This window comes from Idiotropiscis lumnitzeri, chromosome 4 (genome assembly GCF_059441095.1).
Source record: "Idiotropiscis lumnitzeri isolate Australia: NSW breed Sydney's pygmy pipehorse chromosome 4, RoL_Ilum_1.0, whole genome shotgun sequence".
Lineage (NCBI taxonomy): Eukaryota > Metazoa > Chordata > Actinopteri > Syngnathiformes > Syngnathidae > Idiotropiscis > Idiotropiscis lumnitzeri.
The window spans coordinates 11,880,366-11,907,225 of NC_142394.1; the positions used below are offsets into that span (position 1 = coordinate 11,880,366).

General features: G+C 41.9%; 4 protein-coding genes across 9 annotated transcripts in view; all 4 read right to left on the bottom strand.

Annotated features, from left to right (window-relative positions):
• The window catches only part of LOC148338132 (protocadherin beta-15-like), a 70,825-nt gene extending 66,731 nt beyond the window's left edge, over window positions 1-4,094 (bottom strand). Inside the window, exon 1 of the mRNA XM_088293047.1 lies at window positions 1,592-4,094. Within this exon, the coding sequence (XP_088149173.1) occupies window positions 1,592-3,982 (2,391 nt within the window). The 5' untranslated portion in view covers window positions 3,983-4,094. The remainder of the gene's footprint in view (window positions 1-1,591) is intronic.
• The window catches only part of LOC148338123 (protocadherin gamma-A11-like), a 244,584-nt gene extending 227,696 nt beyond the window's left edge, over window positions 1-16,888 (bottom strand). For 2 of the 6 annotated variants that reach the window (XM_088293037.1, XM_088293018.1), the window contains exon 1: window positions 14,378-16,888. In XM_088293037.1, coding sequence (XP_088149163.1) covers window positions 14,378-16,759 — 2,382 coding nt within the window. In that variant the 5' untranslated portion in view covers window positions 16,760-16,888. Of the gene's footprint in view, window positions 1-5,014; window positions 7,498-9,436; window positions 11,953-14,377 lie in introns of those variants that run through there. The other 4 variants (XM_088293035.1, XM_088293015.1, XM_088293022.1 and 1 more) reach the window with 3 other exon arrangements.
• Window positions 16,889-18,039: 1,151 nt separating this feature from the next.
• LOC148338133 (protocadherin gamma-A12-like) lies at window positions 18,040-21,154 on the bottom strand. Its single transcript, XM_088293484.1, has 2 exons — window positions 20,069-21,154; window positions 18,040-18,051 (listed from the first exon to the last, which is right to left on the bottom strand). Exons 1-2 carry the CDS (start codon window positions 21,152-21,154, stop codon window positions 18,040-18,042), a joined length of 1,098 nt encoding a protein of 365 aa, XP_088149610.1.
• Window positions 21,155-22,878: 1,724 nt separating this feature from the next.
• LOC148338134 (protocadherin beta-18-like) lies at window positions 22,879-26,307 on the bottom strand. The gene is made up of 2 exons (XM_088293042.1): window positions 23,773-26,307; window positions 22,879-23,222 (listed from the first exon to the last, which is right to left on the bottom strand). Exons 1-2 carry the CDS (start codon window positions 26,155-26,157, stop codon window positions 22,938-22,940), a joined length of 2,670 nt encoding a protein of 889 aa, XP_088149168.1. The 5' UTR covers window positions 26,158-26,307; the 3' UTR covers window positions 22,879-22,937.
• Between the last annotated feature and the right edge of the window lie 553 nt (window positions 26,308-26,860).

Consider the following 26,860-nt stretch of genomic DNA (forward strand, 5'->3'; position numbering starts at 1 on the left):
CCAATCAACATTCAAGTATCGCCCCAAATTTTCAGCGCTTTGATTGGAATAAATATCTAACCCAGAACCCAGACCTAAAAAACATCTGTACACTGAGACACAACATATCGCTTCCAAATCTGACAAATCAGTAGCACTTTTGCAGGGCTTCGGAAGACTATTTGCAAGGGCAACATGTGCAGAGCTGACATAGGCTCCCATCTCTAAAATACATAAAAATATAATTATAATGGAGCATCCTGATAATTATAATTCGTTACAATGTGAATTTACCAGTGTAGCTATACTTTTTTTTCATTGCTATAATATAGACAAAGTAAAATCGAGTAGGTGAGTTTGAACCCATCCCAGCTGACTTTGAATGAAAGACAAACTACAACTTGGTCACAGTGCATGATTGACAAACATTCTCATTGACATCGTCACCAAGTAGGAACTGAACCGACGTTGCTGCATCAAAGTCAAGCAACGTACCACTACTCCATCAGTAACATCCCCACTAATATACATCCATTGTTTATAACCTTTATCCTTGCTTGGGATGTGGGTGAGCTGGAGCATTTCAGCGGACTTTTGGCAGAGGCAGGGTACAACACCTACATTGTCACCAGCCAATCAAAGGGAAAACAGTAATGAAGACAAACTCAGCACATAAACAACCACACTCACTGACACTCATAACTATTCAATTGCATCTTCATTGAATCTCACATGTTGAGTTTCGGAATGTGGGAGAAAGGCAGCGAATCCAGAGGGGGAAAAAGAAACACCCAAGCACGGGCAGAACACAGAAAGGACAGAGCCAGTGTTACGCAGCCAAAAAAACAGTCAGCGGTACTGATACCCATGTACTAAAATTATTGATATTTTGTTTGTTTTTAAACTTTGTTTAAAAAACTTTGTACATGAAGAGGGGTGTGTTTACTTTTAATAAGCACTTAAATGTAATGATATGACGTTTTCTTCCCTCTTTTTGTTCTCCACTCATTAAAAAGACTCCAAATTGTTTAACCACAGCACATGGACACCAAGTGTTTAAAACTGCAATAATATACCGGAAGCAAACACAATTTATATTTGGTTGAGATCCAAGTTCTGTGTCTCACTCATATATAGATAAGAGATGTGTTAAGTATTGCAGTAAAATACACTTGGTAGAAGTCCAACAATGGACGTCTCAACTACAAAGATTTTTATCCCCGTTTCATTGTAAGACAGTGCCAAACACAGTTTGGGTCCGTGAGAACAAATTCAAAACAGTTGGAACATGGGGTGGGAATGGTACTAACACGAATTTATCAAATCAACATCAGTAATCAGTAATATGTCCAAATCCACATCGCATAAGTTAAGAAAATAGGTTTTCCTCAAAGATATCTGAAGGATAACCAAATCATCACATGTCAATGTATTCCTGACATTTTTTAAGAAATTGTGATTCAAAGTTTAGGCAATTTTGAAATTATCAAATTTGATCATGAAGCATTACAAGAACACTGCTGCCAGAGCAATAAAGTAGTATGATCAAAATGATACGATGTAATGCAGAAAAGAAGGCATTATGGGTTTTTACAAGAGAGAAGCTGCCTACCTCAAGAGGGTCGAAAGAATCATGAAGTTCATCAACAAAGTCAGATGGACTTTTCCTCAGAGTCTGGTCGGCAGGTAGCGTGTTGTCATTGTAAGAAGACACAAATTTAAAGTCACTGGTTCTGGAACCTGTTGTCAAGTAGGCGTCATAGTTGTAGGTGCTGCGTAAAGTTCCTGTGCCGTCAACATCTGCGTAATTAGGAGGAAGATACGCGCTGGGGATGGCAACTGCTCCATCAAACAACAGTCTGGGCTTCCTCCCGCGACAAAACCTCACAGCCAGGACGATGATGATGAAGGTCAGGAAGAAGGTGGACACAGACACCAGCGCGATGATCAGGTAAGAGGTCAGTTTGGAATTCTTGTCATCGTAAGAAATATCCTTCAATTCTGGCACCTCAGCCAAGTTATCGGAAATTAGTAAATACATGGAGCAGGTGGCAGAGAGAGGGGGCTGTCCGTTATCTTTTACGGCCACAATCAGGTTCTGTTTCATGCTGTCAGACTCAGAAATGTCCCGCTGGGTCCTGATCTCTCCACTGTGGAGACCAATGGTGAAAAGTCCCGGATCTGTGGACTTGACAATCTGATAGGACAGCCAGGCGTTCTGTCCGGAGTCGGCGTCCACCGCGATCACTTTGGACACCACAGAGCCTCCGTGTGCAGCTTTGGGGACCAGCTCGGTCATGAAGGAGTTGCCCTCCGGGGCGGGGTACAGTATCTGAGGAGAGTTGTCGTTCACGTCCGATATGAACACACTGACGCTCACGTTGCTGCTCAGCGGAGGAGAACCGTTGTCTCTGGCCATGACGTGGACTTGAAAACTCCTCAAGTGTTCGTAATCAAACGACCTGACAGCGTGGATCACGCCCGTGTCTCCGTTAACAGACACATAGGAGGAAACCGGGGCACCGTTCACTTCAGCAGGTAACAGAGAATAAATGACGGTGCCGTTCTGTCTCCAGTCGGGGTCCCGAGCACTAACAGAACATAAAGTGGAGCCAGCTTTGTTATTTTCACTCACATATGCGCTGTAGGACTGTTCGTCAAACACAGGTGGGTTGTCGTTGATGTCTGCTACAGACAAGTGAACACTTTTGGAGGAGGACAGAGGAGGAGAGCCCTCGTCAGTGGCACTGATTGTAATGTTGTAATCAGACACGAGTTCACGGTCAAGTCGCCCAGTAGTCACGAGAGAATAATAGTTTTTAATAGAAGGAACTAACTTGAAGGGGACGTTTTGTTGAATGGAGCAGCGCACCTGTCCGTTCTCCTCTGAATCTCTGTCCTGCACGTTAATGATGCCCACCTCGGTACCAGGTGACACATTTTCTGCTACTGGATTAGAGAGTGACTTTAGTTGTATTACAGGAGTGTTATCATTCACATCCGTGATGTCAATCATCACTTTACAATGTGATGAAAGTCCATAACCATCTTTAGCATCTACCCTCATTTCATATTTGGAACTACTCTCAAAGTCAAGTGATCCTATTACTTTAATCTCACCAGATTTATTGTCGATCGAGAATACTCTTTTAGCCTTTTCTGCAATGCGACTAAAATCGTACGAAATTTCCCCATTGACGCCATCGTCTGCGTCCGTTGCACTCACTCTGACCACAACAGTTTCCAGTGCTGCGTTTTCAGGCAGGTTGGCTTTGTACACATCGTGAACGAACACTGGGGAGTTATCATTTGCATCAAGCACAGTGACGTGCACTAGGGCCGTTCCTGATCTTTCAGGAGTGCCTCCATCACTGGCAGTGAGTACCACATTTAATTCATGTTCTGCTTCACGGTCAAGCTCTTTGTCTAACACCAATTCAAGATTCTTTGATCCATCAGAATTCTCTCGCACAGATAAAACGAAATGCGCATTGTTCTGTAAGAAATATTTTTTTACAGAATTTTGCCCAATGTCAGCATCATCTGCTTCGTTAACGCGGTATCGAGTTCCCTTGAGGGCGGATTCCCTAATTTCCAGCTTTATTTCATCCTTTGGAAAGGCGGGGGAATTGTCATTCACATCCAAAACAAGCACCGTAATGCGATGCATCTCCAGCGGGCTTTCTAACACCAATTCATATTTTAGCATACAAGTCAAGGTCTCTCCGCATAGCTCCTCTCTGTCGATCCTCTCCCGAATCACAAAATTACCCGTTTTGACGTCAATGTCGCAGTAACGCACATCCTCACTAACAGTATCAATACGGGCCTTACGAGAGATCAATGCCCGTCCTTCCAGTCCGAGGTCCTTGGCGATATTGCCAACAATGGATCCGACTTTCATCTCCTCCGGAACAGAATAGCTGAGCTCTGCAATGGTGGTGTCGGCACAAAGAACATATCCGTAGAAACAAACGAGGAGCAGATGAGCTTGGCTATCCATTTTTTTACTTGCCAAAAATAAGCACGATAAATTTCGGTTAGCCACTCAGATGAAAGTATAAAAGCACACTCCTTAAAAGAAGTCCATTTAGCTCCCGGAACAAAAGCTGCCGTGGTTCGTAATGGTTGAATCACGTCTGCTTCATGTGGAAAAAACACCCATAAAATTGACAGCCTCATATCTATGAGTGTAGTGCGACATCTTGAGTCTACTCTGAAAATTACATACTAATGTAAGCACCCTGAATAAACACTCATTTGCAACACAGAGCTTTTTTCCCTGTAATTGGTACCAGAAATATAACAACATAAATCAGCACCATGGACAGTGTTTATGGTGAAGCGACAAGGCCATTTGTCAACGGATTCGTCCTCTAAATGCAATTTTCATGAAACATTTAAAAATGCAAGATTTGTGAGTTGCGGACGCCTTGTTGGTCTACAATGAAGTCTTCTCAAACACACTAAATGAAAAACATGCTCACTAACTGAAAAATGAAATTAAAATGATATACCGTTGCAGGTGCAAGAGGAGGTTACTAATTGTATTAAGTGGTGACTTATGGTGTCGGAATGTGGATTTCATGCAACGCAAGCTTATCTGTTGATTGGCAAAATGCAAAAATTTCCCCCAACACAAAACAAATGCTACAATATAATGAACACAAACACGGTCAAATGATAGATTACCAAGAAACAATAATTCTACAATATCTATGCTAAAGTGTCAGAAAGACTTAAAAAACTAAGAGTTGAGCGTGAAAACATTAGAATATTAAATTAACTTGCTTCAACATTAATAAGAAGAAAGTTTATACTTGTATTTCAAGTATAAATGCCCATTTGTCATTAAAGACAAGACGTGTTCAGAATTCAAGCGTGTATGTATCACACTGCAGTGATACTGACCATGTTAATTTTACAAAATGGAAATAGATCCATTTGATTTTGTAAATGAACAAACATAATTGTAACATATCACTTTGTACTGGGTGATGGACTTTGAAATGTTGATTGTAAAAGTGTACCCTACCTCTGGCGAGTCCTGCAGGTTATCGAAAACCACATCAAAGTCAGATGGACTTTTCCTCATAGTCTGATCGGCTGGCAGCGTGTTGTCATTGTAAGAAGACACAAACTTAAAGTCACTGGTTCTGGAACCTGTTGTCAAGTAGGCGTCATAGTTGTAGGTGCTGCGTAAAGTTCCTGTGCCGTCAACATCTGCGTAATTAGGAGGGAGATACGCGCTGGGGATGGCAACTGCTCCATCAAACAACAGTCTGGGCTTTCTCCTGCGACAAAACCTCACAGCCAGGACGATGATGATGAAGGTCAGGAAGAAGGTGGACACAGACACCAGCGCGATGATCAGGTAAGAGGTTAGTTTGGAATTCTTGTCATCATAAGAAATGTCCTTCAATTCTGGCACCTCAGCCAAGTTATCGGAAATTAGTAAATACATGGAGCAGGTGGCAGAGAGAGGGGGCTGTCCGTTATCTTTCACGGCCACAATCAGGTTCTGTTTCATGCTGTCCGACTCAGAAATGTCCCGCTGGGTTCTGATCTCTCCACTGTGGAGCCCAATGGTGAAAAGTCCCGGATCTGTGGACTTGACAATCTGATAGGACAGCCAGGCGTTCTGTCCGGAGTCGGCGTCCACCGCTATCACTTTGGACACCACAGAGCCTCCGTGTGCAGCTTTGGGGACCAGCTCGGTCATGAAGGAGTTGCCCTCCGGGGCGGGGTACAGTATCTGAGGAGAGTTGTCATTCACGTCCGATATGAACACACTGACGCTCACGTTGCTGCTCAGCGGAGGAGAACCGTTGTCTCTGGCCATGACGTGGACTTGAAAACTCCTCAAGTGTTCGTAATCAAACGACCTGACAGCGTGGATCACGCCCGTGTCCCCGTTAACGGACACATAGGAGGACACCGGGGCACCGTTCACTTCAGCAGGTAAGAGAGAATAAATGACGGTGCCGTTCTGTCTCCAGTCGGGGTCTCGAGCACTCACATAACATAAAGTGGAGCCAGCTTTGTTATTTTCACTCACATATGCGCTGTAGGACTGTTCCTCAAACACAGGTGGGTTGTCGTTGATGTCTGCTACAGACAAGTGGACACTTTTGGAGGAGGACAGAGGAGGAGAGCCCTCGTCAGTGGCACTGATTGTAATGTTGTAATCAGACACGAGTTCACGGTCAAGTTGTCCAGTAGTCACCAGGGAATAATAGTTTTTAATTGAAGGAACTAATTTAAAGGGAACGTTATTTTGAATGGAACAGTGGACAAGTCCATTCTTGTCAGAGTCTCGGTCCTGCACATTAATGATGCCCACCACTGCACCTGGTGACACATCCTCTGCTAATGGATTGGTCAATGACATTACATTGATCACAGGAGCGTTGTCATTTGCATCAATAATATCGATTAAAACTTTGGCGTAGGAAGTCAGTCCCAAACCATCTTTAGCTTCCACCTTAATTTCAAAAGAAACCATTTCTTCAAAATCAACCAAACCTGTTACTTTAATTTCCCCAGTTGTGGGGTCTATTTCAAATAAATTGTTTTCGTCCGATACGTGGCCAAAGTCATACGTCACATCCCCATTCACTCCCTCATCAGCATCTGTCGCACTCACATTAATCACAACTGTATCTGGAGGAGAGTTTTCAGGCAGACAGGCTTTATAAATGGCCTGGCTGAACACAGGAGCGTTATCATTAGCATCCAACACAGTGACATGTATGACTACTGTGCCTGATCTGTGAGGCGAGCCGCCATCTAAAGCTGTCAGAAGCAAATTCATCTCACTTTTCTTTTCCCGGTCTAATTTATTTTCTAAGACAAGCTCAACTTTATTATTGTCAACAGAGAGAATAAAGTTGTCATTTTTTTGTAGACTGTATCGTTGAACAGCATTTTGGCCTATATCTGCATCATGCGCTTCCTCAATCGAAAAACGACTCCCCTTTTCTGCCGACTCCCATATTTCCATCTCAATCAAATCCTTTTTGAATTTTGGATAATTGTCATTGACGTCTTGAATATGTAAAATCATGCGATGAAGCTCAAGAGGATTTTCTAACACCAGATCCATTTTAATAATGCAAGATGGTTTCTTCCCGCAAATGCTTTCTCTGTCAATTCTCTCCGATGTGATCAACTCACCAGTGCTCAGATTAATCTCACAATACTGCTTTCGTGTCCCTGCAACGTTAACACGGGCATTTCGTGAAGATAGCGTCCTCGGATCAGCACCCATATCTTTGGCTATGTTTCCAACAACGGCCTGGCGCTTCATCTCCTCAGGAATAGAATAGCTTAAATCTCCGGAGACGAGTTGTGCCGGAACAAAGAAGGCAAATAGAAAGATCAGACGACGCTTTGAGGATCTAAGGTGTCCCATCTTGACCAAACCGGTCCAAAACAGATCGCATGAAAAAAAAATATTCCACACTGGTTCACGTCCCACACGCCTCAGTATACCGACACGAAATGTTTTGTCCCCTTTTAACCACCGCCGCGGAACAATGCAGTCATAGCGCGAGAGGATGGTTCGCGTTCCATGGGTCAACAGCGACACCAACAGACGATTTTTATTATTGTCACAAAACTGAAAATATTGAATGATTAGGGGATTATTCATTTAACTTTCTGAATTTGTGAAATTAAAACGTATTGCCATGTGTAATAGTAGTGCTATCAAGTTATCAAATTCTGTTTAGAATACGTATGGGGAATAACCGTCACTATTATTATTATTATTATTATTATTAGGAGTAGTAGTAGTAGTAGTAGTAGGAGTAGTATTATCAAACCCCACACCATAATTTAACAAAACAGCAAGAACACACAAGTAACCTGTAATAGCTTAGTGACATAAACTACAATATCATGTTTAAGCAAAATAAACAGTTGCATTATTCTTTGGAAAGAAAATAGTCACAAAATAACAGCATACAGGAACGTTTGAGGGCCAGTATGTGAAGCAAAGGCTAACAAACAAGTAAACAAACAAACAAACAAACCAAAAAAAAAAAATATCCTGAGTGTGAACAACACCAAAATAAAAAATTGCAACTCTGATTATTTTACACACATCACAGAGGGTGGACAGGCCACTTCGCACCATTCTAAACAATACTTCATTCATTACAATTATTTATAGTCACAAAGCCGAAGAATAATTACCATATATCATAGCAATACGTTTCAAACTGCTTATTCAAATGAAAAGCAAAACCGTAACCAACACTATCACGCAGCTAGGAACTAGATTTCCACAACTTCAACAAACACAATTACCCAATGAACAAAATGGTTAAGTATGCTTCCATTTTCTATCATTCTTGTGCCCAATCCTATCTCATCCCACTTGGCCAATTAACAACCCTTTGCACTCACATTCAAACCCATTGTAAATTCTAAGTGTCAAGTAACCTCACATGCATGTTTTGGGGATGTGAGGGGAATGCGGAGTGCCTGAAAAAATCCATGCAAGGACAGGGGTCAGAATGTATACTCCACTCACATGTTCCAATAAACATTGAAATCCAAATGTGTCCAGGTATTAATAATAGTCATCTTATTCATTCAGGGCTTCATCTGGTTGCTTACAGATTTCCATGATACATCTAAAAAAAAAAAACAGTTATCACACTGGTGCTCACAATCATGGCAGTGAATCTGACAGGAGTAAGTCATTGAGTAGTGGCTCCAAAATTACCACTCAGACTGTTTTCTTTGCAAGTTGGCCACAAGAATCCACAGGTGAGGCAATATCAGTGCAACATTGTTGTAATATTAGCCTTCCTACAACTCATCAAAATTGTTTGAATAACTCATTACTAACATAAGAAGAAAAACATGGAGGATGCAGTAAATAAGAAATACTAAAAACAAAAACATTAGCAACATAAAATAAAGTGGATTGTTTGGCCGTGTAACAAAATGGGATCAAAGCATGTCTGAGCCTATTGGTAATGTAAACAGAAATGATAACTATTTTCTGTCTGCTGAGGTGAGGTTCAGCATTCTATGACTGAACATCTGGGAAATGCCGAATGCATAGCACAAAATGGTCTTCCTGTTCAGCACTGTTACTGCATACATATATTAATATGGAGTATATCCGATGTGTGGTAATAATTTGTCAACATATAACTGACAACCAGAGTTCAAGGATAGGGAAATAAAGTGACATTAATTGTGATATATTTTGCCATGAAAACCGGGAACCATTCATTATTGCCATTCAGGCTTACTTGAGTGATTACACGTGACCATTTTACACAGCAACATATTGAATGCAAGTTTGATATTGCAAATTTGAATGAGGGGCAGAAAGTGTACACAATGTTTACTGAATAAAAAAAATTGTGAAATGGAAACATATTCCAAGTGTAGTTAAGTGAGTGAAGCGAGACAACTAAATTAAAAACAGCCCTACCTCTTCAGAGGACTCAAGATCTTCAAAAGGATCAACAAAGTCAGATGGACTTTTCCTCAGAGTCTGGTCAGCAGGCAGCGTGTTGTCATTATAAGAAGACACAAACTTAAAGTCGCTGGTTCTGGAACCTGTTGTCAAGTAGGCGTCATAGTTGTAGGTGCTGCGTAAAGTTCCTGTGCCGTCAACATCTGCGTAATTAGGAGGGAGATACGCGCTGGGGATGGCAACTGCTCCATCAAACAACAGTCTGGGCTTCCTCCTGCGACAAAACCTCACAGCCAAGACGATGATGATGAAGGTCAGGAAGAAGGTGGACACAGACACCAGCGCGATGATCAGGTAAGAGGTTAGTTTGGAATTCTTGTCGTCGTAAGAAATGTCCTTCAATTCTGGCACCTCAGCCAAGTTATCAGAAATAAGCAAATACATGGAGCAGGTGGCAGAGAGAGGGGGCTGTCCGTTATCTTTCACAGCGACAATCAGGTTCTGTTTCATGCTGTCCGACTCAGAAATGTCCCGCTGGGTCCTGATCTCTCCACTGTGGAGACCAATGGTGAAAAGTCCCGGATCTGTGGACTTGACAATCTGATAGGACAGCCAGGCGTTCTGTCCGGAGTCTGCGTCCACCGCTATCACTTTGGACACCACAGAGCCTCCGTGTGCAGCTTTGGGGACCAGCTCGGTCATGAAGGAGTTGCCCTCCGGGGCGGGGTACAGTATCTGAGGAGAGTTGTCGTTCACGTCCGATATGAACACACTGACGCTCACGTTGCTGCTCAGCGGAGGAGAACCGTTGTCTCTGGCCATGACGTGGACTTGAAAACTCCTCAAGTGTTCGTAATCAAACGACCTGACAGCGTGGATCACGCCCGTGTCCCCGTTAACGGACACATAGGAGGAAACCGGGGCACCGTTCACTTCAGCAGGTAACAGAGAATAAATGACGGTGCCGTTCTGTCTCCAGTCGGGGTCTCGAGCACTCACAGTACATAAAGTGGAGCCAGCTTTGTTATTTTCACTCACATATGCGCTGTAGGACTGTTCCTGAAACACAGGTGGGTTGTCGTTGATGTCTGCTACAGACAAGTGAACACTTTTGGAGGAGGACAGAGGAGGAGAGCCCTCGTCAGTGGCACTGATTGTAATGTTGTAATCAGACACGAGTTCACGGTCAAGTTGTCCAGTAGTCACCAGAGAATAATAGTTTTTAATTGAAGGAACTAACTTGAAGGGGACATTTTGTTGAATGGAACAGTGGACTTTTCCATTTTTGTCAGAGTCTCTGTCCTGCACATTAATGATGCCCACCTGTTCACCTGGTGACAGATTCTCTGATACTGGATTGGACAGCGATTTTAAATTTATCACAGGGGCATTGTCATTTACATCAGTAATATCTATTATGACTTTAGCAAAGGATGTGAGTCCTAAACCATCTTTGGCTTGCACTTTCAATTCATAGGAACTGTTCTCTTCAAAATCAGTCTCACCTGATAGCCGAACTGCACCAGTTTTGGGATCAATTTTGAAAACATTTGTGTCATCATTTGATATGTGGCCAACATTATAAGTCACATCTCCATTCACTCCTTCATCAGCATCAGTAGCACTAACATTAATCACTATTGTGTCTGGAGGGGAGTTTTCAGGCAGACTGGCTTTATAAACGTCCTGGCTGAACACAGGAGCGTTATCATTAGCATCCAACACAGTGACGTGTATGACGACTGTGCCGGATTTCTGAGGAGAGCCGCCATCTAAAGCTGAGAGGAGTAAATTCATCTCACTTTGTTTTTCTCTATCGAGTTTATTTTCTAGAACAAGCTCAACTTTGTTGTTGTCAACCGTAAGAATAAAATTTGCGTTTCTTTGCAGAATGTATCGTTGAACAGCATTTTGACCTATATCTGCATCATGGGCCTCCTCGATGGCAAAACGACTGCCCTTTTCGGCCGACTCACTTATTTCCATTTCAATTAAATGGTCACGGAATTTAGGAGAATTGTCGTTTATATCTTGAATATGAAAACTCACACGTTGAAGCTCCAGAGGATTCTCCAAAACCAGATCGACTTTTAAGACACATGAAGGTTTCGTTCCACAAATAATTTCTCTGTCAATCCTCTCTGATGTGATCAGATCACCGTTGCTCAGATTAATCCCACAATAACGTCTCCGTGCTTCCTCAAAATCAAATCGAGGCTTTCGGGCTGCAAAAGTCACCAGATCGGCTCCAAGATCCTTTGCTATATTTCCGATAACAGAGCCCTGTTTCACCTCCTCTGGGACAGAGTAACTCAGATCTCCATAAACGAGAGGCACCATTACGATGAAGGAGACAAAGCAGAGCATTGGAACAAGCTTGGAAAATCCTTTGTCTCCCATCTTGAAGTACAGCACGTCCGCTATTTGGACAGCGCAATTCCAGTAGAAGATACAACGAAGTAAATCAACAATCTTGTCAAACAGCGGGAGATGACACTGTCTGAAAAAATTGATACAGCCGTTTCACTGAGTGCAAACACTAAATGCGGTCAGATATGCCCGCAGGAAGGGTGGAGTGGTGCGTCTACGGTCTGCAAGCCGAGAGCGACATCATCAGTCCATTTTTTAGTTTTACACTCATAAGAAATAATTCGCCACGACACTATAATTTGTATGTATTCTTTTGCAAATAATGGACTAAAAGGAGCAATAATGTTGACGTCAGGAATAAAAAGGAAAGGAATGGTCAACTCAGGGGCCGATACTGTATGTTCCTAATTCATACAAAGTCCGTGCAAACTAAAACGACATCCAAAAGCAAAAAATAGAACTTCTTTAAAACCCCGGTGAAAATGTAGCTTAATATCGAAATAAAAAGATGACTTTCTTAATTATTCACTACAATCGATTATGTTTGTATTCGAGTACTGTATTGCCCTACAATCATTTTGTAACCACAAAAAACACGAATTTTCCAAATATATTCAGTCACCGCTGTTCACAACTATATCCTCCGATTTAGTAGTAAAATGTGCTGAACTGAGACTCTGAGGCTATTTGAAAAAAAAAAAACGTCCACGCCTCGAGAACAGTTTCGTTTTTCATGCATTCAAAATAAGGGGTTATAGTAAAGGAACGTCTTCGATGCAAACGCAACGGATTGGGGGTTATAGGCTACATGTGCAGTTTTAAGGCAGGACAGTCACTCATCCCATTTTTAACAATAAAAACGTTAACATGAAAAATCTAATTTGCTAGTAAAAGTATTAAAACATTCAATTCTGTTGGTAATGTTGCTCCACTGATATAAATTTACGTAATCATTAAGTTACATTATAGGCCTCTTATTCATAACTTAATTTATAATTTACAATGGTCAATGAAAAGGTGAAATGGTCAATTCTGCTTCTGCCAAGTTAAACAGACATAAAGAACGCCTGCGTGCGTGCGTAAATGTTAATGCTGAAGCTATCATTCGTGCTTTAAATAGTACGCTGACATCTGATTCCAAAGGCGTGAAATGGGCTTCGAATATAGTTTCAAAGATTTGCGCGGACTTAATTTATTTTCACGACACTCGGCCAATGAGCTCTATTAGTCAATAATTATATTTACATACTTATGTTGGCGTAAAGCGTCCCTTTATGATTTATTTTAATGCGGTACTTGTTCGTTCATTTCAGTTATTTGCATTATTTTAATATTGAGTACAGGATCGTTCCCGCGATATGAGCAAGATCAGATGTACGATCAGGTTAAAGACATGTTGAAGCAATAAAGGCCCGTTCCAACTTGCTCATTCGATTAATTCATAACAGACCGTCTTTAAAAAAACTGAGAACGAAAGAGAAAGAAAGAGAGAAACAGCGAGAAAAAGAACCCGAGAGTGAGAGAGAGAAATTAAGATAAAGAGAGAAAGAAAGAAAACGAGAGAGAGAGGGAGAGAGAGAGAGAGATAGAGAGAGAGAGCGAAGAAAACATGAATTCGTTTTGTGCCTTAAAGAGACTTTGCAACGAAACTTAAAATACATTAAAGTTGGTTTAAGTTCTATAGCCACGTGTGAAATATTAAGCTACGAGAAAATCACGGAAAATTATTTAAATATATTTAAATTCGTTCAGAATAATTATCATAATAAATGCAAGTTACTGAAGTACTTACGTGGAAGTATTTTTGCCCAAGTTGCGGTTAGATTTGTGTTTAGTCTTATCTATTTAATTTGATTTTGATTCGTTCAATTTAATTGTGTAGTGTGGAGTTATTTGCGTGTTGGCTAATGTACACGTTCAATTTTGAAGAAGACATTTTACTCTAAAAAGACTATATTTGGTCCCATTAAACAGAATATAATATGAGAGTAAAATGTTTAGTGTACAATTCTCTGCGTAACTTATTCGCAGACTCAAATTTTACTCTGTTTACAGAGACCAAATCTAGTTTTTAAAGTAAAATGTACTCCATGAAACTCTGTTAGGAAGGCCCGAGTGCGACGCTGCGTCTGCTGGTCCAAGTACGAAAAGAGCAAAGGCATGTAGGCCGACAACCGATGTGCCCATATAAAGACTTCCTGCGTCATACACAGTTGATCCCCACCCCAACCGCTCTCCATCAGCTTTTCGCATTGATTTCAGCGATTCAGCCATTACGGAAATCAACAAGTTATGTGGATTTGATTTCGCATGAGTCACGAAGAGGGTTAAATAAAATGTAGGATATATTGTACTGAACATATAAGTGATCGAAAGTAGGCCATAAATGATCACGTTGAAATACTACTTACAGTAATGAAGTAGTATTTGACTCCTTTAAATGCCAAAGCCATTTAATTAAAGTGTCCTATTTGTCACATGTCTGAAATTAATTTGCAATAGAAACAGCTATTATTCATAGAAGAACCAGCATACAAAAAAAATTACGTCTGTCACCTGTTGAGACAAGTTGTGAAATTGTCCTACCTCTGAGATGGTCCCCATATCTTCAAAGGGATCAGCAAAGTCAGATGGACTTTTCCTAAGAGTCTGGTCAGCAGGCAGCGTGTTGTCATTGTAAGAAGACACAAACTTAAAGTCACTGGTTCTGGAACCTGTTGTCAAGTAGGCGTCATAGTTGTAGGTGCTGCGTAAAGTTCCTGTGCCGTCAACATCTGCGTAATTAGGAGGGAGATACGCGCTGGGGATGGCAACTGCTCCATCAAACAACAGTCTGGGCTTTCTCCTGCGACAAAACCTCACAGCCAGGACGATGATGATGAAGGTCAGGAAGAAGGTGGACACAGACACCAGCGCGATGATCAGGTAAGAGGTCAGTTTGGAATTCTTGTCATCGTAAGAAATGTCCTTCAGTTCTGGCACCTCAGCCAAGTTATCGGAAATAAGCAAATACATGGAGCAGGTGGCAGAGAGAGGGGGCTGTCCGTTATCTTTTACGGCCACAATCAGGTTCTGTTTCATGCTGTCCGACTCAGAAATGTCCCGCTGGGTCCTGATCTCTCCACTGTGGAGACCAATGGTGAAAAGTCCCGGATCTGTGGACTTGACAATCTGATAGGACAGCCAGGCGTTCTGTCCGGAGTCGGCGTCCACCGCTATCACTTTGGACACCACAGAGCCTCCGTGTGCAGCTTTGGGGACCAGCTCGGTCATGAAGGAGTTGCCCTCCGGGGCGGGGTACAGTATCTGAGGAGAGTTGTCGTTCACGTCCGATATGAACACACTGACGCTCACGTTGCTGCTCAGCGGAGGAGAACCGTTGTCTCTGGCCATGACGTGGACTTGAAAACTCCTCAAGTGTTCGTAATCAAACGACCTGACAGCGTGGATCACGCCCGTGTCTCCGTTAACGGACACATAGGAGGACACCGGGGCACCGTTCACTTCAGCAGGTAACAGAGAATAAATGACGGTGCCGTTCTGTCTCCAGTCGGGGTCCCGAGCACTCACAGAACATAAAGTGGAGCCAGCTTTGTTATTTTCACTCACATATGCGCTGTAGGACTGTTCCTCAAACACAGGTGGGTTGTCGTTGATGTCTGCTACTGACAAGTGAAAACTTTTGGAGGAGGACAGAGGAGGAGAGCCCTCGTCAGTGGCACTGATTGTAATGTTGTAATCAGACACGAGTTCACGGTCAAGTTGTCCAGTAGTCACCAGAGAATAATAGTTTTTAATTGAAGGAACTAATTTAAAGGGTACATTTTGTTGAATGGAGCAGCGGACCTGTCCATTCTTCTCAGAATCTCGATCCTGCACGTTTATGATGCCCACCTCTGTACCAGGTACCACATTCTCTGCAACTGTATTAGACAGTGACTTCAAATTAATTACTGGAGCGTTATCATTTACGTCACTAACATCTATTATAATTTTACTATAGGATGTCAGTCCCAAACCATCTTTAGCTTCAACACTCATCTCGTAAGAAGTTTTCTCTTCAAAATCAATTAAACTTTTTACTCGAATTACACCTGTTGTGAGCTCAATAGAAAATGCATTCACATTATTGTCTGAGACATGGCCAAAATCATATGTTACATCTCCATTGACTCCCTCGTCAGCATCAGTAGCGCTAACATTAATTATTACTGTATCTGGAGGAGAGTTTTCAGGCAGACTGGCTTTATAAACGGCCTGGCTGAACACAGGAGCGTTATCATTAGCATCCAACACAGTGAGGCGGATGACGACTGTGCCTGATTTCTGCGGAGAGCCACCATCAAAAGCTGTTAGAAGCAAATTCATCTCACTTTGCTTTTCTCGGTCGAGCTTATTTTCTAGAATAAGCTCGACTTTGTTGTTGCCAACGGCAAGAATAAAATTTGCATTTCTTTGTAAACTGTATCTTTGAACGGTATTTTGTCCTATATCCCCATCATGTGCCCTTTCAATGGAAAAACGACTGCCTTTTTCTGCCGACTCCCATATTTCCATTTCAATCAAATTCTTTTTGAATTTTGGATAATTGTCATTGACATCTTGAATATGTAAATTCAGGCGATGAAGCTCAAGAGGATTTTCTAACACCAGATCCAATTTTATCACACACGAGGGCTTTTTGTCACAAAGGCTCTCTCTGTCAATTCTCTCCGCCGTGATCAAGTCCCCCGTGCTCAGATTAATCTCACAGTACTGCTTGCGTGTACCTTCCACATCAAGACGGGCATTTCGACCAGACAATGTCCTCGGATCCACACCTAGATCTTTTGCTATATTTCCAACAACAGACGAGCGTTTCATCTCCTCTGGAAGAGAAAAGCTCAGATCTCCATTAACGAGGCGCATCTGAGCAACGACGACAAAAACATACATTAGACGGCAAAAATAGAAATCCTCGACACCCATGTTGGCAGAAATAATCCAAAACGTGTTCAATTTCTTGTCCAGATCCGAAAATCCAATGTTTTACACTCTTCCACACTAGTTGACTCAAAATATTCTCAACGTTCGAACCATCCGCAGAAAAACAAAGCATCCAGAATCTGTGCAGAAGGAGACAGACTGGGTGCGGGTTTGCGTTATATAAGACAACAGCGACGCCAAGAGTCCATTTTTATCAACAGCACAAACTGCAAGAACCTAAAAAACAATTCTCCAAATATAAGTGTAACATGTAAAATGCCTTGGATAAAAAAAATGACACTTTCGCATTATGTTTTTATGCGAATTTACAACAGCGTTCAGTTTTGGAACTATTATGCCACAACACATGCACACTATTTTTATTTCCATGAATTAAATAATATACTGCAACTAATTCAGTTAATCGCATGCTCAGTGGAGTGTACACGACGTGAAAACAGTATTGAAATGTGGACCAATATAGTCTAAAACTACGCAGTGCGTATAATACACGATTTCACAGTAGCTTCCATAGCTACGTCTGTGACAATTTAACTGGAATAGGTTTAATTTGAATCTATTTCGATATTTTCAGGATTTCCGCAAAGAAAATTAAACGACCGTCAACTTGCGGCTTGGTCTTTCAGCACCACGGACAGTCGCATCGTGTTTTAGCCTCCATTGAAATGCCTTCACAGGAAAACAAAAAGAAAAAAAAAATCAGGAATCTAAACTGTTCCCACGGAGACCTGCATTTCCCATAGACACTAAGTCACAAGAAACCAAGACAAGGAATTTTGTTTTTGAAAAGTAGCCTTAATTCGAAAACACACGCATATATGTTTTTAACACGCGCATATATTTTTTGGACGATGAATGAAGAGCATCTCGATGGTTAAGATAGAGGATTAAAGTTAAACTACAATCACAATTGAGCAAAATAAGGCCATCAAATTAGGCAAGTATAATCCAATTCTACATTCAAAACACACTGGAATGGAATGACAACGAAGTAGAAAAGTCAATCCGAAACTCAACAAAACAATGTAACAAAAACATTTCACTTTTTACCTCTGGAATGAAAACACAACTTGAGGATGGCTAAGAAAAATGCAATTGTAAAAAATAATAAAAACGTTAAAATAAATAAATCCAATTACAATCAATCAATAATAAAAATAATAATAATAATAATAATAGATATCCACACTTCAATATATGTATGAAAAGACTCCAAATATGTTCCTTTTTACTTATTGTGCCGCCTACATGCTCGCACACACTTACTCACACACCTACACGCACACACACGGGTACACGCATAGGCTTTATATCTTTCCTCCTCACGAGGTTAATTAAGTATCCATCCATCCATTTATCAATATCGAATTATGCATTGTCATCTTGCATTCCTGCGATTGGCTGGCAACCAGTTCAGGGTGTCCCCCGCCTACTGCCCGAAGATAGCTGGGATAGTGAGGAGAAGCGGTATAGATGATGGATGGATGGATCATCTTGCTTCCAAGTAGCGGTAAAACGGGTGGTTTGAAAAAAACTAGATGAAGAACAAAGCGAGATTGTACGGAAGAGGATTCGGGCCATGAATGAAAAAAAGGTTGGAAGGAATTCAGAATTCTCACTTTAAAGTCAGAATTCTGAGAATAAAGTCAGAATCCTTCTAAACTTTTTTTTTCATTCATGGCCCTAATCCTCTTCCGTAAGGTTGCATGTTTTCGGCGTTTGGCATTCGAAATGAAATGGTTCTCGATATTCTCAACATGTCGGTGGAATCCTAACACACGGTATTTCTTCATTCTAAGAAATAAGTTATACATAACAGTTTTTGTTCTCAAGTACATCAGCCATAATAATAGTGACTGATGTGGTCTTTAATAAGGTCGTTGCTAGCAACGTTGCACTGCGAAAAGCTAAGTGCTACAACCCGGGAAGTATATATGTATTGACAATCAATGGGCCCTGATTGACTGAAGGCAGAGGGCAGCCGTTTTACGTTGCTACTGCAATTTACAACTACAGTTTTTTTTCTTACGCCAGGTTCCCCGTTTAGATTACTAAGAGTCTCCCAAAGTACCAACTTCCCTTCTATTTTTGTATTGTATGGCAAACGACTTACAGAGGTTCGCCTTACGTTTTGCAGATTTTTATTCTTTTGCGCTTTGCTTGAATTTCATTATTCATATTTGTAACATGATGCTGAAGAATCTTTGAGTTGCACTCAGATATACATTACTAGAGAAAATTTGCAATCACATTCAAGGAAACGTGCATGCAGTGCTTCTTTCAGACTTATTGATATGCCATTCGGTGGAATTTTCACCTTGAGAGACAGAAAATATTGTGAAACTCCGCAGAGAAATCAATGTATTCAAGTTAAGCGAGTTGAGAGAGTGGCAATTTGAGAGACAGTCGCCATTGTTAATACATTCATGCATAAGTCAGTGGCTACATCAACGGTTGGGACACTAGGACCCAGCGTCCACCACAGGTAGTTGAAAGAAGGCAGCCTTCCCTTGTTAAAAACCCGTGAGATTTCCCTAACTCACGTTTGTTCTCGCCTCGTGGCAACCAGTTGAGGAGCTCTGAAAGTCCAAGTTAAGCCTGTTGTATGACACCACAAGACAATATTCTGCGCCAGCAGATAACCCTTTGTTAAGTATCGAGGCCGTATTGGTGCAGCACATCACTGTACAGCCACTTTTTTTCTCCCTCACAATTTTTGTGTCCGTATTTTCATAAATAGACTCCAAGTTTAACTTTGTTCCTGCATGGGTTTATTTTCCCACTAGAAATACTTGTGCCAATTTACACTATTTTTACAAGTGTGATTCACTGATTACGGTTACTGTGCGTTTGTTTTAACATACTTTAAGCATGACTATTTTGTCGTGTATTCATCTTATTTATTTCTTTTGTGCCACGAGTGTGTTTTTATTGGATTATTTATTATAGGTACTGTGGGCCATTAGGCTCTATTTTTATTAGTAGTTTTCGGTCCTTTTGCAGAGTTCTCGTCTTAAATGAGGTTCTTTTTTAACATTATTGAGAAAAATAAATATCTGGTTTACATTACCCTCTGTTGTCTTGTTCTTTTATTGTGAACTTGTAGTGGGCATAAGTCTAGCTCACATCCAGTATTGGAGTTTCCCCCAGTTGTATTTTAACAGCTTTTTTTATAAATATAGTAAACCAGAAATGTTTCATTATTTAAATAAAACTACATTCACCGATAAAGGAAAAACTAAATTAATATGAGTCATTGAATATGCATGATTACTTGAAAAAGACTCCTACCTGTTCAGCCTCATCAATTTCTTCAAACGGATCAGCAAAGACACTTGGACTTTTCCTTAGAGTCTGGTCAGCAGGCAGTGTGTTGTCATTGTAAGAAGACACAAACTTAAAGTCGCTGGTTCTGGAACCTGTTGTCAAGTAGGCGTCATAGTTGTAGGTGCTGCGTAAAGTTCCTGTGCCGTCAACATCTGCGTAATTTGGAGGAAGATACGCGCTGGGGATGGCAACTGCTCCATCAAACAACAGTCTGGGCTTTCTCCTGCGACAAAACCTCACAGCCAGGACGATGATGAGAAAGGTCAGGAAGAAGGTGGACACAGACACCAGCGCGATGATCAGGTAAGAGGTCAGTTTGGAATTCTTGTCGTCGTAAGAAATATCCTTCAATTCTGGCACCTCAGCCAAGTTATCGGAAATAAGTAAATACATGGAGCAGGTGGCAGAGAGAGGGGGCTGTCCGTTATCTTTTACGACCACAATCAGGTTCTGTTTCATGCTGTCTGACTCAGAAATGTCCCGCTGGGTCCTGATCTCTCCACTGTGGAGACCAATGGTGAAAAGTCCCGGATCTGTGGACTTGACAATCTGATAGGACAGCCAGGCGTTCTGTCCGGAGTCGGCGTCCACCGCTATCACTTTGGACACCACAGAGCCTCCGTGTGCAGCTTTGGGGACCAGCTCGGTCATGAAGGAGTTGCCCTCCGGGGCGGGGTACAGTATCTGAGGAGAGTTGTCGTTCACATCCGATATGAACACACTGACGCTCACGTTGCTGCTCAGCGGAGGAGAACCGTTGTCTCTGGCCATGACGTGGACTTGAAACCTCCTCAAGTGTTCGTAATCAAACGACCTGACAGCGTGGATCACGCCCGTGTCCCCGTTAACGGACACATAGGAGGACACCGGGGCACCGTTCACTTCAGCAGGTAACAGAGAATAAATGACAGTGCCGTTCTGTCTCCAGTCGGGGTCTCGAGCACTCACAGAACATAAAGCGGAGCCAGCTTTGTTATTTTCACTCACATATGCGCTGTAGGACTGTTCCTCAAACACAGGTGGGTTGTCGTTGATGTCTGCTACAGACATGTGGACACTTTTGGAGGAGGACAGGGGAGGAGAGCCCTCGTCAGTGGCACTGATTGTAATGTTGTAATCAGACACGAGTTCACGGTCAAGTTGTCCAGTAGTCACCAGGGAATAATAGTTTTTAATTGAAGGAACTAACTTGAAGGGGACATTTTGTTGAATGGAACAGTGGACTTTTCCATTTTTGTCAGAGTCTCTGTCCTGCACATTAATGATGCCCACCTGTTCACCTGGTGACACATTCTCTGATATTGGATTAGACAGTGACTTTAAATTAATCATCGGGGCATTGTCATTTACATCAGTAATATCAATTATGACCTTAGCGTATGAAGTGAGTCCTAAACCATCTTTTGCTTGGACACTAATTTCAAATGAAATTCCTTCTTCAAAATCAACCAAACCAGTTATTCTAATTATACCTGTTAACGGATCAATTGAAAATATGCTAACCTCATCATCAGATGCATGGCCAAAGTCATACGTCACATCCCCATTCACTCCCTCATCAGCATCTGTCGCACTCACATTAATCACAACTGTATCTGGAGGAGAGTTTTCAGGCAGACTGGCTTTATAAACGGCCTGGCTGAACACAGGAGCGTTATCATTAGCATCGAGTACAGTGACGTGTATGACGACTGTGCCTGATCGCTGAGGAGAGCCACCATCTAAAGCTGTGAGAAGCAAATTCATCTCACTTTGCTTTTCTCGGTCGAGTTTACTTTCGAGAGTCAATTCAACCTTGTTGTTGTCAACAGCAAGAATAAAGTTGTCATTTCTTTGCAGAATGTATCTTTGAACAGCATTTTGTCCTATATCCGCATCATGGGCTTTCTCAATGGAAAAACGACTGCCTTTTTCTGCCGACTCCCTGATTTCCATTTCAATAAAATTATTTTTGAATTTTGGCGAGTTGTCATTTGAATATGAAGACTTATGTGATGAAGCTCCAGAGGATTTTCAAACACCAGATCTATTTTCATAAGACAAGACGGTTTCTTCCCACAAAGGCTCTCTCTGTCAATTCTCTCCGCCGTGATCAAGTCCCCCGTGCTCAGATTAATCTCACAGTACTGTTTACGTGTCCCTTCCACATCAAGACGGGCATTTCGAGCAGACAATGTCCTTGGATCCACACCTAGATCTTTTGCTATATTTCCAACAACAAACGAGGGTTTCATCTCCTCTGGAAGAGAAAAGCTCAAATCTCCATCAACGAGGCGCATCTGAGCAACGACGACAAAAACATACATCATACGGCAAAGAGAGAATTCCTCGGCTCCCATGTTGGCAGAAATAATCCAAGATCTCAACCCGACAATGTAATGCGCCACGCAATTCCCAATTCGACGCTGGTTGATGCAAAAATATTCACAAGGTTCCAACCATCCGCAGAAAGACAAAGCGGATCCGAGCAGCAAGAGACAGACTGGATGCGGATTTGCTTTATACAAGCCAACAGCGACCCCAAGAGTCCAAACTGTTAACAGCAATAAATCCAAAAACATATAAATTACTCTCCACATTTTGGTTAACATTTCACCAATGCCTTTCCGCCCTGTGCATTGTTAACTGACAAATTTAACAAGGAAAATACCAGAGAAAATAATACTTTCCCACATATAAGCCAATTTAGTCATCAGGTGTGGAAATAAACACGACATCGCATTCACTCTAAATTTATTTTCATTGAGTAATAAACTATTTTGCACCTGTTTCAGTCGGTCACATCTCGCGGCGTTTGATGTAAAACAGAGTGAGAACATAAAGGCCTAATATCTTACCAACTGTTGCAAGCATTGTGTGAGTGTTTGTGCGCATGCGTGATGAAGAGTGCAGTGGAGGAGATGTGAGGATGTGCTGGATTGGCGGGCGAGGAAATGAGAGGCAAGTGTAAAGGAAACGTTTTAGAGTGTATAAAATAAAGTGAGGCTAAAGGTACACCACTATATCCCTGCAGGCGTGTTATTGATTCTAAGGGCTCCACCTTACGACGGCGTGTTCCGGCCGCGACCCCAGGGCATCTCCGGCCTTGGCCTTGGAGACGGATGTCCCCTGCGCCACCCTAATACGGTCAGGAAAGTGGAAGAAGGAAACGCTAACACTACAATATGGTTTCAATAATCGAATTAAATAAATGTGCACTTTGTAAAAAAAACAATTTCGATTCTGCAGCGTGTCTGAAAAGAAAATTGAACTACTGTTCAGTCAGTTGTCACTTTCAGCACCATGGACAGCCATCAAAGGCTCGAGTCACGATCGAGCGCATTAAAAAGCAAGAGCAGAGGCTCTCAATTCTCTGCACTTTGAGACCTTCTTTGTCCCATGGTCAATTAGTTACAATAAATAAAAAAGTACACTTGAGATAATGAAAATAATAATAATAATGATCTTATGACAACATGTATATGTCTTCAATACAAACATATATATATTTTAGCTGAATATTTCTAATGGGCATTCCTGAGTGAAGTACATACCATGAGAATAAATATAATGGCTCAACACCAAATAATGAAGGAACAAATGTGGGCATCAACAACACAGCTAAATGAATTGGAATTACTGACTTACATGAATTATAGTTCATGGTAATGGGGGAGGTTGACTCTTACCTCAACATTTGCGTCGAGACCTTCAAATGGATCATCAAAGTCACTTGAACTTTTTCTCAAAGTCTGATCAGCAGGCAGCGTGTTGTCATTGTAAGAAGACACAAACTTAAAGTCGCTGGTTCTGGAACCTGTTGTCAAGTAGGCGTCATAGTTGTAGGTGCTGCGTAAAGTTCCTGTGCCATCAACATCTGCGTAATTAGGAGGGAGATACGCGCTGGGGATGGCAACTGCTCCATCAAACAACAGTCTGGGCTTTCTCCTGCGACAAAACCTCACAGCCAGGACGATGATGATGAAGGTCAGGAAGAAGGTGGACACAGACACCAGCGCGATGATCAGGTAAGAGGTCAGTTTGGAATTCTTGTCATCATAAGAAATGTCCTTCAGTTCTGGCACCTCAGCCAAGTTATCGGAAATTAGTAAATACATGGAGCAGGTGGCAGAGAGAGGGGGCTGTCCGTTATCTTTCACGGCCACAATCAGGTTCTGTTTCATGCTGTCTGACTCAGAAATGTCCCGCTGGGTCCTGATCTCTCCACTGTGGAGACCAATGGTGAAAAGTCCCGGATCTGTGGACTTGACAATCTGATAGGACAGCCAGGCGTTCTGTCCGGAGTCGGCGTCCACCGCTATCACTTTGGACACCACAGAGCCTCCGTGTGCAGCTTTGGGGACCAGCTCGGTCATGAAGGAGTTGCCCTCCGGGGCGGGGTACAGTATCTGAGGAGAGTTGTCGTTCACGTCCGATATGAACACACTGACGCTCACGTTGCTGCTCAGCGGAGGAGAACCGTTGTCTCTGGCCATGACGTGGACTTGAAATCTCCTCAAGTGTTCGTAATCAAACGACCTGACAGCGTGGATCACGCCCGTGTCCCCGTTAACGGACACATAGGAGGACACCGGGGCACCGTTCACTTCAGCAGGTAACAGAGAATAAATGACGGTGCCGTTCTGTCTCCAGTCGGGGTCTCGAGCACTCACAGAACATAAAGTGGAGCCAGCTTTGTTATTTTCACTCACATATGCGCTGTAGGACTGTTCCTCAAACACAGGTGGGTTGTCGTTGATGTCTGCTACAGACAAGTGAACACTTTTGGAGGAGGACAGAGGAGGAGAGCCCTCGTCAGTGGCACTGATTGTAATGTTGTAATCAGACACGAGTTCACGGTCAAGTTGTTCCGTAGTCACCAGAGAATAATAGTTTTTGATAGAAGGTATTAACGTAAAGGGCACATTTTGTTGAATGGAACAGTGGACTTTTCCATTCTTGTCAGAGTCTCTGTCCTGCACATTAATGATGCCCACCTGTGTACCAGGTGACACATTCTCTGCAACTGGATTAGACAGTGACTTTAAATTAATCACAGGGGCGTTGTCATTTACATCAGTGATATCAAATATGATTTTCGTGTAGGATGTCAGGCCTAAACCATCTTTAGCTTCTACTCTCATTTCATATGACGCTTTCTCTTCAAAATCTGTCACACCTGTCACTTTAACTTCACCTGTTGCGGGATCAATAAAAAATACATTAACATTATTGCCAGATACGTGTCCAAAATCATACGTCACATCGCCATTGATTCCCTCATCTGCGTCAGTAGCACTAACATTAATCACTATTGTATCTGGAGGAGAGTTTTCAGGCAGACTGGCTTTATAAACAGCCTGGCTGAACACAGGAGCGTTATCATTAGCATCCAGCACAGTGACATGTATGACCACTGTGCCTGATTTCTGTGGAGAGCCACCATCTAAAGCTGTCAGAAGCAAATTCATCTCACTTTGCTTTTCCCGGTCTAATTTATTTTCTAAGACAAGCTCAACTTTATTATTGTCAACAGAGAAAATAAAGTTGCCATTTTTTTGTAGACTGTATCGTTGAACAGCATTTTGGCCTATATCTGCATCATGCGCTTCCTCAATCGAAAAACGACTGCCCTTTTCTGCCGACTCCCTTATTTCCATCTCAATCAAATTATTTTTGAAGTGCGGCGAGTTATCATTTACATCTTGAATAAGGAGACTCACGCGATGTAGCTCGAGAGGATTTTCCAAAACCAGATCCACTTTTACCACGCACGATGGCTTCTTGTCACAAAGGATTTCTCTGTCAATTCTCTCCGCTATGATCAAATCTCCGGTGCTCAGATTCAAATCACAATACCGTCTTCGATTGTCCTCCATATCAATCCGAGCTTTTCGTGAAGATAATGTCCTCAGGTCGGTACCGAGATCCTTGGCTATATTTCCGATAGCAGCCAAGCTCTCCATTTCCTCCGGAAACGAATAGCTGATATCGCCATGAACGAGGGACAGCGCCACAAAGAAAGCAGAAAGGCAGGCAATCGGGCCTAGCGCTGAAATTCCCTTTTCTGCCATTGATAAAAATACACATCCAGATCTTCGAAATGAGAAGCTGGTTCAAACTGCGCCAGGAATCGAAATTAGTAGGAACCCTTAAATTAACTTGACCGACGACAAAGAAACGCGCCGGATTGAAGTGATTCTGGGAGCAGGTCCAACACAATGAGCGGAGATGTGTGCGGTTTGTGTGGGCTCACAGCGGCACCACGAGTCGTTTTTTACTCTTTACATCTGCATTAGTAAAATATAATCGATGCCCAGGAAATGGATCATATTTTTAGGCTATTGTTCTTCAATAATGCTCGGAGGATTACCTTAAAATATTTTCACATTATATACTGAATAATAGCGTCCGGGGGATTTTAATTGCAATTAGTAATCCTAAAATAAAATATATAAAAGTATACAACATTCATGATCATCAAACTTTATCAAACATGTTAAGATAAGAAGTATTGTGCATACAGGTTCCAATTAATATTGTTTTTAATGAGGGGGGGTACTATTTTTTTTCATTTGAGTTATTCTGAAATAATAATAATAATAATAATAATAATAATAATGATATAGGTTACAGTGTAAAAAGGCTTTGCCGTGATATTTTTCTACATTCTTAAGGGGATGCAACCAATTAAAAAAACTACGGCTATAGCTAAAACGATAGTGTGAGACTAGCGTATCGTAAATTACTTTTTCACATTCTTAATAAGGGAGGTGA

What these genes read in the sequence shown, in the direction of transcription:
- LOC148338133 (XM_088293484.1), bottom strand. Translation starts at nt 21,154, where the DNA reads ATGTCTGTAGCAGACATCAACGACAACCCACCTGTGTTTGAGGAACAG.
- LOC148338134 (XM_088293042.1), bottom strand. Translation starts at nt 26,157, where the DNA reads ATGGCAGAAAAGGGAATTTCAGCGCTAGGCCCGATTGCCTGCCTTTCT. An exon ending in GTCTCGACGCAAATGTTGAG is followed by an intron (nt 23,223 to 23,772) that starts GTAAGAGTCAAC and finishes TGACCGTATTAG; the next exon opens with GGTGGCGCAGGGGACATCCG.